Source organism: Pteronotus mesoamericanus, unplaced genomic scaffold (assembly GCF_021234165.1).
Source record: "Pteronotus mesoamericanus isolate MK-2021 breed Mesoamerican mustached bat unplaced genomic scaffold, CSHL_Meso_final contig_78, whole genome shotgun sequence".
NCBI classification, from domain to species: Eukaryota; Metazoa; Chordata; class Mammalia; order Chiroptera; family Mormoopidae; genus Pteronotus; species Pteronotus mesoamericanus.
The window spans coordinates 27,384,066-27,403,062 of NW_026555258.1; the positions used below are offsets into that span (position 1 = coordinate 27,384,066).

Sequence of the window (18,997 nt, forward strand, 5' to 3'; positions counted from 1 at the left end):
GCCAACCCAATACCACAAATGGGGCAACTTAAGCAACAGCAATATTTTGTCTCACAGTTCTGGAGGGCAGAAGTCCAAAGTTGAGATGCTGGCAGGTTTGGTTCCTTCCGAGAGCTGTGAGGAAAAGAGCTCTTCCCGGCCTCTCTCCTTGATTTGAAGGTGAATGTCTTCAAGTTTACATGGTGTTGTGCCCAAATTTCCCCTTTTTATAAGGACATAAGTCCTATGAGACGAGGGACCATGTAATGACCTCCATTTAACTTGATTACCTCTGTAATGATCTTATCTTTAAATAAGGTCAGATTTTGAGCTACTAGTGGTTAGGGACTTCAATGTATGAATTTTGGGGGATAGCATTCAAACCACAACAACCTGGAAAAATATGTGAAAATCAGAATTACTTTCTAATAACTTTTATTGAAGGGTTGCTCTACTTGCACAGACGACAGTCCAGGAATGTGTCAGTTGTACAGAACAGAAGAGAGTAGTGAGAGGGTGGAAAGAGAGGAGGGCCAGGAGGAAGAGAAGCGAGATGAAAAGGGGAAGAGAAGGAGGAAAAGGGGAAGGAGGAAAAGAAAGAGGAAGAGCAGCAAGCTACCTCAGACCTCCCAACCTACATCATTTTCACCTCAGTTTGCCTCAAGTTTGGTTTACTACTAAACCCACCAACAAGCTGTGCAAAAGATGTGCTCGACATTAATACACCCATTCGCTGCTCCTTGAGACCTTCCCTGGTGTCTCATAGAGGTGTGCCCCAAGTCTGTGGGATTCCGCAGGTCTTCCGCAGTGAGACATCTGAGGGGCGGAGGAGCAAGGAGCCATGGCTCCCTGCCTTTCACACCAGTGGGACAGACAAGGGGGAAGCCACACCAGTCCGCCCAGTAAGGACATCCCTGCCAGGTACAATCATTACATATTTGCATCTTTCATTTCTCACTGCCTCCTGGAGCGACGGGAGGTCTCAGTGCAATAAGCCTACTCTAAGAGGAAGGATGATATGAGCTCACTTTGTTCATTCGGGCACCACGTCCTCCATAACAAGAGGCATTGCTGAGTCAAAGGGAGAGAACTGAGGGGAGGATCTGGGCTCCACCGCCTCTCAGGGCCTTCCAGCTCCATGGCCAGCTGACCAAGCATACTGCTCGGCTATGAAAACATCAAATGCAAAATCACAGAAGACAGGTGAATTTCCCCAGACACAGAGACTGCAAAACAGCACCGTGTTCAAGCTTCAAAGAAGAGCGAAGTGGACAAAATGAACACACTTCTACAGGTGGTGGATCTGGAATAATAAACTACAGGCCTGGCAACCGTGGCCCCGTGTTGTGCCTGCTATTCAGAGAGCCGGGACTCCCAAACCTGCTAGGTAGCAGCGGCACAGTTCCTTCAGTGATGCACGCTAACATCTGAGCACCGATGATTAAAATTCTACAACCCAAACCAAATCAGATAGGGTCCTAGGAGAATGAGCTTGCTTTGTTACCAGAAACCACAGTATTGAGTAGAACAGGTAAGACAATAGGGTTATACAACCGTGGGATTTATTCTCCATATTGCCTGTGACGGAGTCAATGGGAAGGAAAGCAGGTGTGTTTGCAGGACCAATTTAACCCTTTTTCCTGTGATTCTAGTTCTTACCTTGATGAGTTAATTTGCTGAGTACACACTTCTAGATCATTCCCCAAAATGAAGCACTCTAAACTATGTATGTCTACTCGTTTGATTCTCATTTAGTGACTACACGTTTTAGCTTGTTTTAATGTCTAGCATGGCAAACGGGCCTAGTGGCCAGAGAGACCAGGAAGTGTTTCAACAGCTTAGCCTTTACCTTAACCTGACTTGGTCACTCTCACTGTGTTCTCGGCTCACTTAAGTTTGTGGTCACAGGAATGCAAAACAGTGCCGCTCTCCTGGCTGCTTTTCCTTGTTTTGTCTCTCCATTTGAGTCTCATGACCCTGTTGACCTCCTAGATGTGCTAACATAATTCATGTAATTTTTACTAGATGCCTTTGCTGCCTTTACTCCTCCCTCTTCGATTAACACTGCCCACTAATCAAAGCCCATCAGTCAAAGCCCACCGCTCGGTTTACCTAATTCCCAAGGCTTTTCTCTAGAGAGAGGCGGGCTGGCTTATTCACAGGCCCAAACCCAAAACAGGGCTCACAGCGCAGTTCTGGAAAGCAGCCCTGGCCTGGGAACGGGAGGCCTCCTCTGGCCTCCCCTCTGCCAAGGGGGAAATCGTGGGCAAGTCCCATCTCCTCTCTGGGCCTCCGTCTCCTCTGTTCAAGGGGAGGACACAACGAACTGAGTCTCAGCCGTTCCGCTAAGGCATCCCAGGGTTCCTTGGCTTTCCTGCTGGACAAGAGATCACACAGTACGGAGGTCCTGGCGGTCGTGCCAGTTTTACAATCCCTGGCACCGCCGCCCACATGGCATGAGCATTCGACTTCTTAAACTGTGGTTCCCAACTATCCATCTCACTAATAGCTGGCGGGCCTTGAGAAGGTTTCCTGTCTGGTTTCTCCATAATCGCATGGCTATTTAGAACGTGCAGCCCCAGGTAGGATTAGGATCCTAGCATCCAAATGCCCAACCCTTGTAGGCTGTAAGAGACCACACTGGGTCATTTGTAAGACCCCAACAGAAGGGCAAGGCACACAGTGACCAGTAAATGTTTGTTGAATGAATAAACATTATTATGCTTTCTCTACAACCAAAGGAGTCTCCCAAAATGAACAAAGTTCAGAAGCACTGAAATAGAGAAACAAATTCCTTCTGTGGAACCGAAAACCTCAAACTAAAACTGTGTAATGCCTGAAGTACACCAAACCACCGAGTAGCACTTTCTTGGAATTGTGTTATTTTTAAAAGCTGTATTGTGGAACCTCTAATGTTGTGACATCATTCCCTTGCCCTCACACCAGATGCCAAGAGTCCATTTATGTGACTCTAGTGGGTAAGGCAGAGATGTGAAGGTAAATCCCAGTTCCTTCACTTACAAGCGAAGTGACTTAAGCTTCAGTTTCCTCTTGTGTAAATTGGGGCAGAGTAAACTCCTCATTAGACGGTTGATTACATAAGAAACCTGTATCTAAAATTACTGAGAATAAGCAACTTGCTGTTAGCTAATTAACAAAGCACTGTTGGATCATTCTATTAATTCAATCCTCCTATTTGGTGGGAAATATACCCGTAGCCATTTACACATAAGAAAAACCAGACCCAGAGAAATTGAGTCCCCCACATTCTCACAGCTGGTAAATTGCAGGGGCAACAGTTGAACCCAGGTCAGGCACATTTCCCAGCCTGGAAGGTGGGTAGCACGTGCGGCAAGTCTGGAAGTCCCAGAAGTGCATCAGACTAACAAACTTGTCCCAGCCTCTCCCCACTTCTGCAGCATCTGAGGGGAGGGCGAGGCAGCTCTGAAACTCCCCGAGGGCAGCTGGAAGGGCATCAAAGAGCTTGGCACCATGCACACAGCACCTCCACATACTGTATTTTCTGTTGAATGAAGCCCGCTTTGTGGGCCTTTTCATCTATTTTACCCTGGGGCCAGCACTGCATGACTTCAGAATTCTTCCTATGAGGACACAGCATCTGGGAAAAAACTGGAGTCTAGAGTAGGACTGGTGCAAAAGGAAGCGATGGTGTGTTCCGCCTCACCCAGGAACGGATCTCTCTTCGACGACTCTTTCACCGAAGTGTTCAGGGCACTACTGTGCCCAGAGATCCTGGTCCTTCCATCCCCCAACAGGTTACCTCGCCCTTTTCCTATGTTGGTTGTTCCCCAACAAGTTAAACGGCTCAGCCCAAGCTGTGTTATAATGGAATGCATTTCCCAGTTTTAACCTCTTAGAGCTTCTGCTCAGAGCTTGCTGGCTGTGCCCACTGCCCAGGGGTGGCAACAATTACAGCCCCCAGTCAAAGGACCTTGAGGGTTCTCTGGGCTAAGGCAGCCTTCATGCAGGTGAAGGTCTGACTGGCGAGGCTTTCAGACTTACCATACCTGGCCCGAGAAACAACAGTCTAGCAATCCCTGTTTAGAAAGAAAGGAACACAGAAGGTGGTCTATACATACAATGGAATATTATTCAGCCTTAAAAAGAAATGCTGACACACACTACAACACGAACCTTGGGGACACTATGTTAAGTGGAGTCAGTCAGTCACAAACAGACAAAACACTGTGTCATTCCTCTTACATGAAGTACTGAAGAGTCAAATTCATAGTGACAGAAAGTCAGACGGGGGCGCCAGGGGCTGCGGGGACGGGGCAGAGCGCGCTGGTTGGTGGGCTGAGCTTCGGCTTCGCGAGGTGAGAAAGAGCGTCGGAGGCGGGCAGTGGCAATGGCTGGGCAACAACGTGAACGTACTTAATACCCCTGATGGGGACACTTAAAGTGGTTAAGATGACACACTTTGTTATGTGCATTTTACCACAATTTTTAAAAATTGAGAAATGAGAAAGGAACAGCTTGAACACAAAGACTGTGTTAGCACTCTGTCATCAGAGCCAAAAGTACATTTCTGCCCAACCCCCAGTTCTCCTTCTGCTGAGTGAAGCATCTCCTTGCTCTGCCGCAACAAAATAGCATTGTCTTATAAATCGCTAGCTCAGAAAACTCCGTGGCTTCCCACTATCAGTCCACGGGAGACCTCTGCTAGGCAGATAGGGCTAACAGGCCGTGCAAGGCAGTGAAGAAAATGCACCCCTGACAACCCAATAGCTCCCCCAAGTGGCTTCAGCAGCTCCCCAGGGACAACAGACCCCTCTGGGTGCAGGAACAGATCTCTTTTCCAAATTAAAAGCCTTTTAGCCGTTATTTGTTGCACCAGCCTGAATATTGGGGTGGGAGGGGATCCATTATAGATACTGTCTATCACCTTTAATTTCTTCCAAATGAAATTGAAACATTTTCCCCTAAATTTCAAAATGAAGATGTCTATTTCACGCAATAAGCCAATTCCCAGGATCCAAAGGAACCAATTTTTCATTTTTTTTTCCCCCAGGAACCCATTTGTTAGGCTTTATAAAAACACACTCATCCATATATTGCCCTAAGAAATCTTTACTAAAGATACATACTTCCATCATTTAAATGTGGTTCTCTGGACCTAGTTTACTTTACAGCCAGGGCTTAAGAAAACATGATGAAACGGCTTAACTGTTCTAAAAAAATTTTTTTAAGCTTTGTTTACAAAGAATTTTCAAAATTACCTGTTTTTTTTAACTAATATACCTCTTTATCACATTGGACAACTAAAGGGATTTCACATGGATCACTTACTCCTCAGAAAATCTGGTTTGGAGTCCTAGGCTCCTGAAGTATGCACCTGCAAGCTATTCTTGGTGTTTCCCAGGCTCTACCAGAAACCGAATGCTTATGCCCAGAATGGCAATCATAAACTATGTGAAACCTCAAAAAAATTTTTTTTGGATTGGAATTATATCAACTCAGTTTAGAAATGCTGATATCTCACTCTGATTAGAAAGGTATTTAATTTTCAAAATGAAAACAAAATTTTATTTGAAAAATCCAACTTATCAAATGAATTCTTTCAAAATAGGTTTAGCAACAAGCGATAAATATATGAAAACCTGTGGTCTACGCTCACAGAATTAAGAACTGAAAGAGAGAAGAGGCAAAAATTTTATCCATGGTTTTAGAGACAAAGAACAGAATGAGCAAACATTTCATCCAAGATTTCTGATTTACGACTTCTACGACTATTCCCCCTGGTGCCAGCTGCCTCTGAATACAGATCTGCCTGCTGGAGTCAAAGGCGCACTCCTTGAAAACCACACAGTCACCAAAATGACAATCACCAGGCCAGAAATACCTAGAAGAAAACAAGCCAAGGCCCCTTACAGTGCCTTGGATTTGAATGGTTATATAAAGAACTGCCAATCCAACAAAGGAAACAATCTCCACAAAACTTGTTTTCTACATGTTTACTTGTAATTGAAAGACAGAGGGATTAAGGGCCCTAATAGTCAGGCATCAACAGACTTGGTATAAATGAATTAAAAAGTTTATTAGCCATACAAAAAAACCGATTCCTTAAAATCAATTCTCATTAAGTTCCCTGTAAAACAGAAAGCTTACAGAAAATTTCTTTCTCATGAACAGAAAATCACTATGCTTTTGGTCCAAGATATATTGGGGTTTTTTTTTTCCTTCTTCAGATGACAGACAGATGGATGTAGCCCAATCTATGAACGGGTGTACTTGCCCCAAATGTGCAACATAAATACAGAAGCGATGAACAGAAGACTCATAACCAATACTGGAACAGGGCCACTGAAAATAAGAAGAAAAGGCATACTTACTTTTAATAATAATACAGTACGATATTTCTATTACTAAACATTGCCTGGTAAGGGGAGAAAAGCACCTAAGAAGAGCATCCAAGAATATTATTTGCCTCATTTAAAACAATTCCAAAATTATTATTGTGGATATTTTGAAGAGGTGAAGACAGAATTGTGGTTATTAATATAGGAGGAATCTTTATGTTTTAGTAAAATGTACTAAAATTACACATATAAAATGATCTGATGTCTTGGAGACACTATCTCTCTAATTTCATGCATTCAATCTTTTCCATAATAAAAATAAGAAAAACCTCCCAAAACTCTTTAAGTGCAAATGATCCAATTATAAATTTATTATTTCAAAGTAAGATTTATTTAAGACAGCCTTCATTGTCTAGCTTCAATATATGAGGCCTGAAAAGATGAGAATCATAAGTTACAAAGTGTTTTCAAATATATGATCCCACTGATAAACTCATGACATAGGCAAAACAAATATTTATCTCATAAATAAGTAAAACTGAGGCCAGAGAGATAATTACCTGCCTAAGAACACATTACTAGAATGAAAGAAGAGACTTGAGCTCCAGTTTTCTGATTTCATATACTGCTCACTTTACTGCTTTAAGATTCCCATCTTCAAGGACCAAACAAATTTAGGCAACGTGTGCTAAGTCTGATTCATACTTATGAGTTTATTATAGGAAGGAAAGAGACTTTTCCTCTTCAGTTCTTCCTTAAATCACTGACTTTAGTGAAACGTTATGGGCCCCGCCTTCTTGACTCTTCCTGCCAGTACCGGTTTTGGAGAATTCAAGTTGTCACTTCACTTCCCAGATACAACTGAGGCATGCGCAGCAGGAGAGACCCCAGAGGCACAGCGGAGTAACAGAGGCCACTAGCGGACAATAAACAATGCACAGAAATCCATGTCCATGCTGCACTATTTTGTTTTTTCAAAATCTGCACAATTATAGGAGTAAACAAATTTAAAAATACATGGAAGAGATCTGCACCACTTCGCACTAATCAAAGCCCCTGCATTAGTGTTAGAGTAGCACGAGCCATAGAGCATAAAGGTGAGAGGGTGGCTCTCAGAGTCCGAGGGCCAGAGTCTGCAAACCAGCTCCGTCACTTATGAGCTATGAACGTATGCCCTACCTTCTCCAAGCCTCAATTTCCTCATCGGTAAAGTATAAATGATCACCGTACATCTCTCCTAGGGCTACTAAGGTATTAAATAATTAATACACAAGCAATGCAGGCTTATCATAAGCTCTCAGGAAATGCTACTATTCTCAACCTGAAAAAAAACTCTAAACTCCTACAAAGAGCCGACAAACTCTAAGCTGTTAATTGACTGCTCCAAGATGTGGATTTGTGGACACAAATTCCCAGCTGTGTCGTTTTACCATCCCTCTAGTGTGATGACACTGTGCTTTATGACACTTCAAGGAACAGCTCCTGGTGACCCCGGGGAGTGCTCAGGCAGCAGCGACAAGCCGGCTGCACCAGAGCAGGAAGCCCAGGGCTGACACAGGTCAGACGCCCGCAGGACAGAGGCTCTCACCCCCTTCTGGAGAAGGGTGTAAAAGGGGTCTCCTGCCCCTGGATGCCCTACACATCAAGGGGCTTCAAACTTCCTCTCTGAAACACTCAGAAAAGTCACCTTTAACAAAGACCAAAAGGGGGTCTTGAATGCGGACAACTCCTATATCCCTGACCCCAAGAATTACTTCCTGAATACATTCTCACCTTACCACACAAGTCTTGAAATTTGTGATCCAAGCCATTGATCAAGTTAATTAAACTAATCCAGATAAATCTAATTTTGTCTCTTTTCTACAAGACAGACACATGAACAGTCAGAATAGGATTCCAGCTCGTGCTAGCTTATCTTTGACATAACTTTGCCTCTCTAAACCTGAGCTTCTGTATCTTCAGTGCAAATACGAGCTGTCGTTACTCCTCCCCATCTGCTGGGTAGAGCCAGGATGCCGTTGTAAGCAGGGCTGCCCTAGAGCCTACCAGATCAGAAACCTGTGGGTTTAGGTGTGCCACACATTACTAGAAACCTTGGAAAGCAAAATGAGCAAGGCATGGGGACAGGGGTCCCCCGCATGCCCATTTCCCATCACCTAATGAGCACTCTGAGACCCACGAACTTGGAAAGTGCTGTGTCCACCCTCCAGGGTCTACTCACCAACCATGGAAGGCAAGAAGGCCAAAGAACTTTGGGAAACACACCTAATGCAGAAACTTCCATTAGGCTGTAATACTATCAGCTCATGCTTCCAGGAAAGCTTTGAAAAACCACCCAACTCCTATTCAGACGGATACTCCTATGTCTGTGTGGGACAAGAACACCAAACGAAGAGGAATTCCATCTAATTAGGCAGCTCGCCCTCCCGTGCTCTCTGTCCCCATCATTTACTTGGCGTAGCTACATGAAGCTCTTCCCTTGCTTTCACCCAGCCCATGAAGAGAGGTGAGTGGAGGCCCTAAACTAACTGGCTGGTACATGGACAAACCAAACCCAGCCCACCTGGCACAAGTGGAGCGGTTGTGCAGAGTAAATGTCATCAAAGCCAGCACTGCCGATGGTGGAGGCAACAGTGCGGCCACACAGCCCCGCAACGCGGGACAGGAACACAAGGGCTGCTCCCAAGACTTACACTTTGAGGCCCGGCGAATCCTCCGTGTAGAAGCGCCACATCCCCCCAGTGCCTGCTGAGGTCGTGCGGCCTGCACTCCTTGTTCCACAGCTGGCATTCTTCCTGTTCAGAGGAAAAAATGTTACAAACGGCCTTTTTTGGAAACCCTTATAATGGCATTATAACATACGCTATCGTGACATTGTTAAAGAACCAAAACAAGAAAAACTTTTCCTATTGTTAGTACACCCCAAATTGTTTTCACGCCCCCGTGAACGGAGTACCGGCCATATGCTACGGCATACACAACCCTGGAAAGCAGTTACCATTTCTGTTTTATAAAAGAGGAAAATAAGGCCCACAAAAGGTTAAACAAAGTGCCTGCCTGAGACCACATGGCCAGCAGGTGGCCGAGCTGGGCTGAGGACCTAGTTCTGACTCCGGAGGCCATCCAGTTGCCCAAACCTATGAGCAATACATTTGAACCATGTATTTCAATTCTCTTTACACATATTTTTGTGAAGCCAAATAAGAAGCCCCTGCTTTAAAATGCCCTATATAGTCGGCCTCTGAACAACACAGGTTTCATTTAAACTGTGTGGGGAGTTGCTTTTCCCCAATACCATAAATGTATTTTCTCTTCTTTATGATTTTCTCAACAATATTTTCTCTTTCCTAGCTTAGTTTACTGTAAAAAATATAGTATGTAATATATATACAAAATAAGTGTTGATCAACTATGGTATTGGTAAGGCTTCTCACCAACCAATAGGTTATTAGTAGTTAAGTTTCTGGGGGAGTCCAAAGTTCTATGTGGACTTTTGACGACCCAACTTCCATGTTGTTCAAGGGTCAACTGTAATCTCATTTTTAAATTACCCAAAAATGTTTTAAAATTACTGTGTTTGCTACAAGAGACAAAAATGTTAAACTTTAATTATAATCCAGGTCCCAAAACAGAACACACATTTTACAAAAACTTATTCAGTGATCTGTTTTCACTATTTAGATATGCCACAGATCCTGGACAGAGAGCTGGGATGTGAAAAAATGCAGAACACGCCCCACCAGACCTTGTCCCTCTCAAGGAGATTGGGGCTGGGGAGATGGCGGTGGGACGCAGGCAGTCCTGGCCCCTGGCGCAGCGGACAGCACACGCCACCTGCCAGGAACAGGCCCGGGGAACCCTCCCCCCCGCTGCGGCCGAGGCCCGCCCGACAGCTGCTCTTCCACAAAGCACTGCTCCAATCCTGCCTCTCATCCCGCCTCGGTGCTGAGTACTGCAACATACGTAGTGTGAGAGCAGAAGTCAGAAGGACCTCCCTCAGCCCGTTTATCACCAACTCAGAAATCCTGGGTACGGGAGGAAGGGGAGAGAGGGCGCGCCCTGGCCCATCACTGCCCCTCATCGTTACCCTCCCTCAAAACCCCGTTCCTGTCATCTGCAGGCTACTGATTCTGGATTTTCTCTAAAGGGAAGAGCATACAGGGCGAAAACAGAAGTGAGAACCTTACCCCTACCATCTCTTCTCACCACCCTCCCAAATGTGATCCAATCCCCCACCTCGCCTTGCCAGGGCCTTGACCCCACACTCTACAGCGAGAAGCACTGGTCTGGAACTCAGGCGGCCTGCCCTGCTGCACAGAACGGGAGAGCAGAGCCGTGGTTCTACTGTGGGTTCCAGGAAAGGAGCCGTCTCCGTTCATGCTAGAACCCTGAGAGCAACTGGTGTCAAATAATGATTCGGGTCTACTGTCCTACAAAGACTGCATCTCAGACACATTAATTATAGGTTACATGGTGGCCTTGGAACTTGTAACTACACCTGTATGACTGTTTCAGTGACAGAATGGGAAAACTGATTGTAAACAGTGAACATACTATAGAGGGATTTACCAAGTAATCCATACACCTGGAAGAGCTTTCCCACAGAGATACACACATCATTTAATCTGTGGGGTAGGTCCCTGAAATTTTCCTCCTTGTTCATAAAAGGAAATTTGAGCTGGACAGTAAACCCAGGGTGGACATGGTAAGTCATGGGCTGAGCCAGGACTAGGACCCAGGCACTTTCCACTATTTTCCCAATCTCCCAACCCCAGGTCCTATCTTCAAAGTCTCCGGGAGTTCAAAAGGGTTAGCCTGGCCTTTTTTAAGATTTCTTTTATCTACTGGCACATGGAACACAAAGAGGAGTTGAAAGTCAGGACCCCTAGAAATACCAAAAGTATTCAAAAATACCTCCCATACTCCCCTGCCCCCACACTGGGAAGTAGGCGGAGGTTAATAGAGCCCATTTTAATCTCTATCTGGGGTCTATTTTACCCTTTTTTTCTGGCCACTATGTAACTGCCTCCTCCTTCCTATTCCTTGACATGATGGTTTCATAACTGCCCTTTTACGTACTTTGTTCTAATGTGATGGCCTTCTGGCTGTTCCTCAAAGCCAAGCTCATTCCTACCTCGGAGTCTTTACACTTTAATCATCCCTTTTGTCTAGATGGAACCTATTCCTTCCCCGACCATTGCATGGTTTCCTCCCTGGCTTCTTCCAGGTCTCCACTCAAACGGCACCTACCTACTCTGAAAACACTAGCTAAAACAGCTATATAGCCACCCCCTAACCCCACCCAGCCTCACTTTTCTTCATAGTCCTTCTTGCCTGAAATTACATTATTTAGTTATTTGCCAGTATCCCACATTGGAATATAAGGTTCGTGAAGTCAAACCTGTGACTATCTTGTTCACAGATATATCCGTAGAGCTGGAAAAGTGCCTGGCATGTTCCCTCAGTCACTATTTGATGGCCGTCTTAATACCCTGGGCTATTCTCTCATCTTAATATCCCTGATTCCCATTAAACCTGCTTGAGTGCTGTGGAGCTTTTTACAGCGTTACTGTTTACAATGCATCATTGTTCCTTTTTCTCCTCATAGCACCTTTCTTTTATACTATGCTCAAAAGAGAAAGGATGCCTCCACGCCTGACCTGACGTGAAATCCCTTACTGTTTCTTCTTCAAGGTACTGCCCCTACTATATCATGGAGCAGAGAGAGAGAATACAAGTCTGCACACTACATAATCCAAGCATTAGCTTCAACTTTTCCATAAAGACTTACAAAGCATGGATGTGTTCTTAGACAGCCAAAACCTATTACATTACACATGTTACGTAACACTTAGAGTGCCCCAATTGTAGAAGCGAACATGGCGCTCTCTCTCTCAATACATACAACCATGATCTGCCTAGTTACCTTAGTCCCAGCCATCCTGAACCCTAAGTGACATCAACACCCACAACTTGAAAAGCTGCGTCCGTCCTCAAATGTTTAAGTTTCTCCATTTCGTTTGTGCAGCAGTAATTTCACTTTTATTAAGTAAATGTTATTTCACTATCTTTACATTTGGTAAATACGTGACTTCCCTTTTTTTTTCTTTAAAAATTCTCAGATGGCTTGACTGCCCTGCCTTGGTACTACCAGCTCTTACTAACCTGACCCACGTCCCAAGGAGCCCTACCTACGGGACACGTTTTCCATTCCAGCACAAAGAATCCCTGAAATATAGGGTGGACATGGGACAGCAACTCAAACCCCTATCACCCAAACCACAGCTTGAGGTACTTTCCAGCTGACCCTTCCCAGCCCTCCCTCAAACATATTAGTGACAAGCAATTCTCAATTGTTCAGGATAACCCAACCATTACTCAGAGTTATATCAGAACTGCTTTCCTCTGAGCAGAAATCTGCCTCCTGCAAGTTCAAATTGTTAGTTTTATATTTACCTACTATAGCCAACAAGAAAAATCTCATCACTCTTCACATTGTTAAGAACAGCTTTCATGTATTCCTTCAAGGTCTTCCCCTCACTAGATAAAACTCCACCAGTTCCTTCAAAAATCCCAAAGAACATCCCAAGAATGATTCCTCCCTTTATTCATCAATTATTTTATCAGGCCTCACAACAGAATAGAGATTGACTTGGGCAGTGCCTACCAAAGTCTAATACAGAAATAAATGCTGTTACCACAATATGAATGAAATGCTTTGAGAGCAAAAGGGAAGAGTAGCTACGGCTACTTTTGGAGTCAGAGGAGGCCTCAAGAGGAAATAACCTGTGAGTTTAGTCTTGAGAGAATAAACAGAAATTGTGTGAGTGTGTGTTGGGGGTGGTGTGGGAATGTTCATAAAACACTTATAAGTTCACTACTGCTGGACCACAGGAGAGAGAGAGAGAGAGAGAGAAAAGGCTGTTAGGCTGGAAAAAATTATCAAGAACCTTGCTATCCGTTGTTGTTGTTATTGTTGCTCTGCAAAAGAAACTAACAGAGAAATTAAGCAGAAGAGTGACAGAACCAGAGCTCAGGATGGACTGGCGTGGGAATGACCAGGAAAGTAGAAGCGTTATGTACAAAACGCAAATGTCTAAATGAGAGAAGTTGACAGCTAAACTGGGGCGGCAGCAATGAAGACGAAAAGAAATAATAAGCAGGTTTCTGTGTCTAATTTAAAGCTTGACAAATGACTGGACTGAGAGAGTGCACAAGAAAAATTCAGGATGCCGCTTAAGTCTTGGCTCAGGGTGAAGGAATGTAGAGAAGGGGTGTAGAGCAGTGCCATATGGCAGTAAAGAAACGTAACTGTGGGTGGGGCTGGGGTGATAGGACAAGTCACGTGAAACTGAGTGTGTGTGGGACCTCCAGGTACAAATGGGAATGCAAAGCTGAGAAGCAGAGACACCAGTTCAATGATAATCAGTTTTCTCAAAGTTGTTTCTGGCTCAATTCTAGTTTGTCTCCTTTTCTTAAGTGGCAGCCATTACTCCCACGACTGCGTCACTTAACGCTCTTTCTGTCTTTAGGAATCTTAATATCTCGGTGTCTCCTTCTCAGCACCAGGGGATTCTAGGGCCCTATCTTTCCCAGCCCACAACCGAGAGCATCGCAGGGATCCTTACCTCTGCCGGACCGTGGAACCCGCCGCCCGGGCGGCCACTGCTTTACTGGGAGAGCGTCCTGAGGAGCCCACGTTAGTGCCACTGGGGGTCGGACCAGGCTGTGGAGGAAAACAAGGAGACAGAGGGGTGAGCGCGGCCCGCCAGCCCCAGACCCCAGGCCCTGACAGCCAAGTCGGGCATCTGCACGGGAAGGTGGGGAAAGCAAGGAAGCCTCGGAAAACGGGCAAGGCGTAAGGGAGAACGCGGAGCACCTGGGAGAGAGGGGGACTAAGCGGGAACGATTCGGGTAGTCATACCATGCTGGAAACTGGAGGGTGGCAGGGAACCAAAACAGACGGCAGGGAAGCACTGCAGCACTCAGAGGACCTGCGGCCGAAGAAGCTGGTTCAGAAACTGGTTCAAGCCCCGCCCCCAGACCTGCTGGCAGGGTCTCTGACTCCGAGGACGCCTGGGTTGCCCTACTATATGCCTGTAAAAAATTGCTACAGGCGACTTGGTCAGCTGCTATGTGGGAAGTACAGACCTTCCGTCTTCTTCCTTTAGATCACAGCGGCCTTCTTAGAGTCTGATTTCTACCAAAAGGAGGGTGTATATGTACTCGGTCAAGCGAGAACTTTTCTCCGGCAGTTACTAGGCGCCCACGGATTTTCGCTGATGTGGCCTAAGCCAGGCAGCCGCCGCGAGGCGTAGTCGGCCCCGCTGGGGCCTGCGAGGAGCCGGGGGAGGGACCCGGCCCGGAAGTGCCTAAGGGCGTAGGGGAGCCGGCGAGAGATCCGGACCATGGGGGACCACAACATCAATGGTAAAGGGGGTTGCGGCCCGTCGGTGCTGTTCCTGCACCCAGACCTGGGCGTGGGCGGCGCCGAGAGGCTGGTGCTGGACGCGGCGCTGGCGCTGCGGGAGCGCGGATGTGATGTGAAGATCTGGACTGCCCACTACGACCCGGGCCATTGCTTCGCCGAAAGCCGCGAACTGCCGGTCCGCTGCGCCGGGGACTGGCTGCCGCGCAGCCTGGGCTGGGGCGGCCGCGGCGCCGCGGTTTGTGCCTACGTGCGCATGATCTTCCTGGCGCTCTATGTGCTGTTCCTCGGCGACGAGGAGTTCGACGTCGTAGTATGCGACCAGGTGAGGTGACTGGGCGGGTCCGTCGCCGCGCCCCCTTTTTTCACTGCGGAGGGTACACTGCTTGATCTCTGATGATCTCTTCCGGTCTGGGATTCGGAAAGGTTGGAACTCATCTGGAGAGATCAGAGCTGGGAGTGATTGTAGTTCTCGAGCTTTAGTGTAGACACATTTAAGTTGCACATTACAGGGCCCCACCATGAGAACTTTTCATCCAGGAGCCTGAGATGGGGCCCGAAATCTGCCTTTTTCACTGGCACAGAGGGTGATTCTGAAGCAGGTGGGCCTTAGGGCTCCCGCTAAGAAACACAGGCATTCGAAGACAGCCTTCAGTCACCTTTTACTTCTGAGTGACTCGTCTGTCTTCCTTCATTGCACTATTTCTGTTGACACTACTTTTAGGCCACATACATCACACTATCTACAGCATTTCCAGCCAGGTCATCCCGCTTCTTAGCAGTGTCAGGTATTAAAATATCAAGCTAAACATGTCATGTCCCCATTAAAACTTTACGTGGCTCTCCATTAATCTTTGTTGAAAAGTTCAAACTGTTTTGCTTGATAAAGAGTCCCCACCTGCATCTGGGCTCTTAATTATTCTAGACACCTAGTCTTCCCCTCGTTCCCCCCAAAAAACCGTTTTTATTTTAAACAAGTAACTTTTACTAAGACTAAAAAGTCAAATAATATAAAAAAAGTATAATATAAAAGCTCCACCCCAGTTCCTTTCTTTAAAGATTGCCACTGTTAACAGTGTCTCCGGTATCCTTGCAGAAATTGTCTATGGCTACAGGAGCGTATGTGTCTGTTGACAGATTAAATCTTATTTGTAATAATTGGGATTATAGCATATTACTATTGGGCTTTCTTTCCCCACAAAAAATTTCTATTTGGAAGCATCGTTATAGATCAGAATTAGAGATTAACTTCATTCTTCGTAGTGGCTGGAAATTCTGCCTTTTTTTAACTACACCATAATTAATTCATTCTTTGACGCTACAATTGTAGCCAGTGTTTTGTGATTAGGTAAGTTTTTTAATGAACATCCTTATACCTTCTCTTTGTATTTCTTCAAGTACCAGTATGTCCTTTGGCCAATTTCCCAGAAATAAAATTAGTAGGTCTAAGAGTTGTTCATTTTAAATGTCAATAGCTATTGCCAAATTTGCCTTCCCAATACATTGTGTCACTTTACTTTCCCACACATATGATAGAGCCTCCATGCTTTTGTGCACATTAAATGTTGCCAACCATTTTAGTCTTTGCCACACTGATGGGGGAAATGGCATCACATTCGTATTTGTATTTCTTTATGACTTCTGAGTTACTTTTGATCATCCTTGCTTGCGTGGAAGATATTTCATTCTCCAAACACCCTGAGTGTCTAACTAGTTAATAAACATGAGGCAGTTAAGACTGCAGCAGGTAGAGAAAAAACTGAGCTTGGAAGTAGGGGAGATCTGGATTCAAATTCCATTTATCTGCTACTCTCTCACTAAGTAGCTTTAGATAAATGCTTCAGTATCCCTAAAGCTCACCTTCAGGTGTTAAATGAGTTGGAGATCAAGTGATTTGTAAAATTATCTAACAATGACAGCATGTAGTTCACACTTAGTCATGATAATGATTAGTATTTACTGAGCACATACTACATGCCAAATTCTTAAGCCTTTCACATATCCCATTGCACTTGATAATTACAAACAACATACGGATATTTTGTATGATAATTGTCACCATGTTAGAGAAAAGGAAATTGAGGCCCAGAGAGGTAGATTACTTGATCGTGGTCATGGCTAGCTAGTGGAACTAAGATTCATACCCTGGTGATCTTGATTCCAGAACCTGCATTCTAACCTGTATAGCTCCTTCAGTTCCTTAGGAGAAATACACTAGAGCTGCTGTGTCCAACATGGTAGCCACTAACCACAGGTGGCTGTTGAGCACTTGAAATGTGACTAGTCTGCACTGAGATGTGCTATAAGTGTAAAATACACACCTGATTGTAAATATTTAATGTGGAAAAAAGTGTAAAGTATCTCATTGACATTTTTAGCATTGGTCACACTTTGCAATGGTAATATTTTAGATAAATGTTAAAATTAATTTAACACTTTAAAAAATTTTAATGTGGTTACTAGGTTTTTATTTCCACTGGACAATACTATTCTAGAGAAAGCACTGGACTTACAGCTTTAAATATTTAGCACACATCCAGAAAATGTCTACCAGCCTTTAATACCAGGTGAGAGGCTACAGGAACACAAAGCAGAATGAGGCATTGCCCATGAGGAGCCCATAAACTTGTAGGTAGTGTGGATGTCTAGTTCTTTAGATTTATTTGAAGTTTAGGTAACCAGTCACCATATCTGTTGATTTTTGCTTTGGCTAGGTGTCTGCTTGTATCCCAGTGTTCAAGCTGGCCAGACGGCGTAAGAAGATCTTGTTTTATTGTCACTTCCCAGATCTGCTTCTTACCAAGAGGGATTCTTTTCTTAAATGTCTGTACAGGGCCCCGATTGATTGGCTAGAAGAATATACCACAGGCATGGCCGACTGCATCTTGGTCAACAGCCAGTTCACAGCAGCCATATTTAAGAAAACATTTACATCCCTGTCTCACATAGACCCCAATGTTCTCTACCCATCTCTGAATGTTACCAGCTTTGATTCAGCTGTCCCTGAAAAACTTGATGATCTAGTCCCCAAGGGAAAAAAATTTCTGTTCCTCTCTATCAACAGATATGAAAGGAAGAAAAACCTGACATTGGCACTGGAAACCCTAGTAAAGCTGCGTGAAAGATTGACATCCCAAGATTGGGGCAAGGTTCATCTGATCATGGCTGGTGGTTATGACGAGAGAGTCCTGGAGAACGTGGAACACTATCAAGAATTAAAGAAAATGGTCCAGCAGTTGGACCTTGACCAGTCTGTAACCTTCCTGCGGTCTTTCTCGGACAAACAGAAAATCTCACTCCTCCACGGCTGCACGTGTGTGATTTACACACCAAGCAATGAACACTTCGGCATCGTCCCTTTGGAGGCCATGTACATGCAGTGCCCAGTCATTGCTGTTAACTCAGGCGGGCCCTTGGAGTCCGTTGTCCACAGTGTCACGGGGTTTCTGTGTGAGCCTGACCCAGCGCACTTCTCAGAAGCAATAGAAAAGTTCATCCATGAACCTTCCTTAAAAGCCACAATGGGACTGGCTGGCAGAGCCAGGGTGAAGGAGAAGTTTTCCTCTGAAGCATTTACAGAACAGCTCTACCAGTATGTCACCAAACTTCTGGTATAATCAGATTTTTTAAGGGGTCTATGCTACATTCATTAATATCATTCTTAATAGATTCTGGCCTCAAAACTCTAATGCCAAAGACCATGTAAAAAATATGCTTTAATCTTGAATCTGAGCCATCATCTTATACTCCACACCTTTCTGTGTACTTTTTTGGAAAAACAATATGTTATAATAATTCTGAGTCTTATCAGTGTTAAGATGTAATCTGTAGCTCCGGCTGATGTGGCTGTGTACATTGAGCACCAGCCTGTGAACTGAAAGATCGCCAGTTCAATTCCCAGTCGGGGCACATGCCTGGACTGAAGGCCAGATTTCAGTTGGTACCTGGGTTGAAGGCCAGGTACCATTCCACATTTCTCTCCCTTCCCCTCTCTCTAAAAATAAATAAATAAATTATTTTTTAAACATGTATAGTCCCATGTGTTAATTTTATTTTCTCTAGATTATTGCTGCTCTGCCTTATAAAAATGAATCATATTGTGTCTTAATTGGTTTTGATCGTTTGTGTATTATCATCCAAGTTGAAGAATTTGGTTTCATAGCATAATGAGAACAGGGTCACTCTTGTTCCCAGAATCAGTGCACCTAAGTGTTCTTTGTTCTCTGTTGGGAAATTTTGGTTAGTCATACCTTCCCTTGGGTCCATAGCA

At 44.8% G+C, this 18,997-nt stretch overlaps 2 protein-coding genes across 2 annotated transcripts; one reads left to right on the forward strand and one right to left on the reverse strand.

Annotated features, from left to right (window-relative positions):
* Positions 1–5,995: 5,995 nt before the first annotated feature.
* SEC61B (SEC61 translocon subunit beta) lies at positions 5,996–14,347 on the reverse strand. The gene is made up of 4 exons (XM_054584620.1): positions 14,224–14,347; positions 13,928–14,025; positions 8,993–9,094; positions 5,996–6,303 (listed from the first exon to the last, which is right to left on the reverse strand). The coding sequence occupies exons 1-4, from the start codon at positions 14,224–14,226 to the stop codon at positions 6,216–6,218; spliced, it is 291 nt and encodes a 96-aa protein (XP_054440595.1). The 5' UTR covers positions 14,227–14,347; the 3' UTR covers positions 5,996–6,215.
* A 147-nt stretch (positions 14,348–14,494) lies between these two features.
* Positions 14,495–18,734, forward strand: ALG2 (ALG2 alpha-1,3/1,6-mannosyltransferase). The gene is made up of 2 exons (XM_054584619.1): positions 14,495–15,052; positions 17,442–18,734. The coding sequence occupies exons 1-2, from the start codon at positions 14,708–14,710 to the stop codon at positions 18,342–18,344; spliced, it is 1,248 nt and encodes a 415-aa protein (XP_054440594.1). The 5' UTR covers positions 14,495–14,707; the 3' UTR covers positions 18,345–18,734.
* The last annotated feature ends 263 nt before the right edge of the window (positions 18,735–18,997 follow it).

What these genes read in the sequence shown, in the direction of transcription:
- SEC61B (XM_054584620.1), bottom strand. An exon ending in GGTTCCACGGTCCGGCAGAG is followed by an intron (nt 9,095 to 13,927) that starts GTAAGGATCCCT and finishes TCCTCTGAACAG; the next exon opens with GAAGAATGCCAGCTGTGGAA. An exon ending in GATTCGCCGGGCCTCAAAGT is followed by an intron (nt 6,304 to 8,992) that starts GTAAGTCTTGGG and finishes TCTTATTTTCAG; the next exon opens with TGGCCCTGTTCCAGTATTGG.
- ALG2 (XM_054584619.1), top strand. Translation starts at nt 14,708, where the DNA reads ATGGGGGACCACAACATCAATGGTAAAGGGGGTTGCGGCCCGTCGGTG. An exon ending in ACGTCGTAGTATGCGACCAG is followed by an intron (nt 15,053 to 17,441) that starts GTGAGGTGACTG and finishes TGCTTTGGCTAG; the next exon opens with GTGTCTGCTTGTATCCCAGT.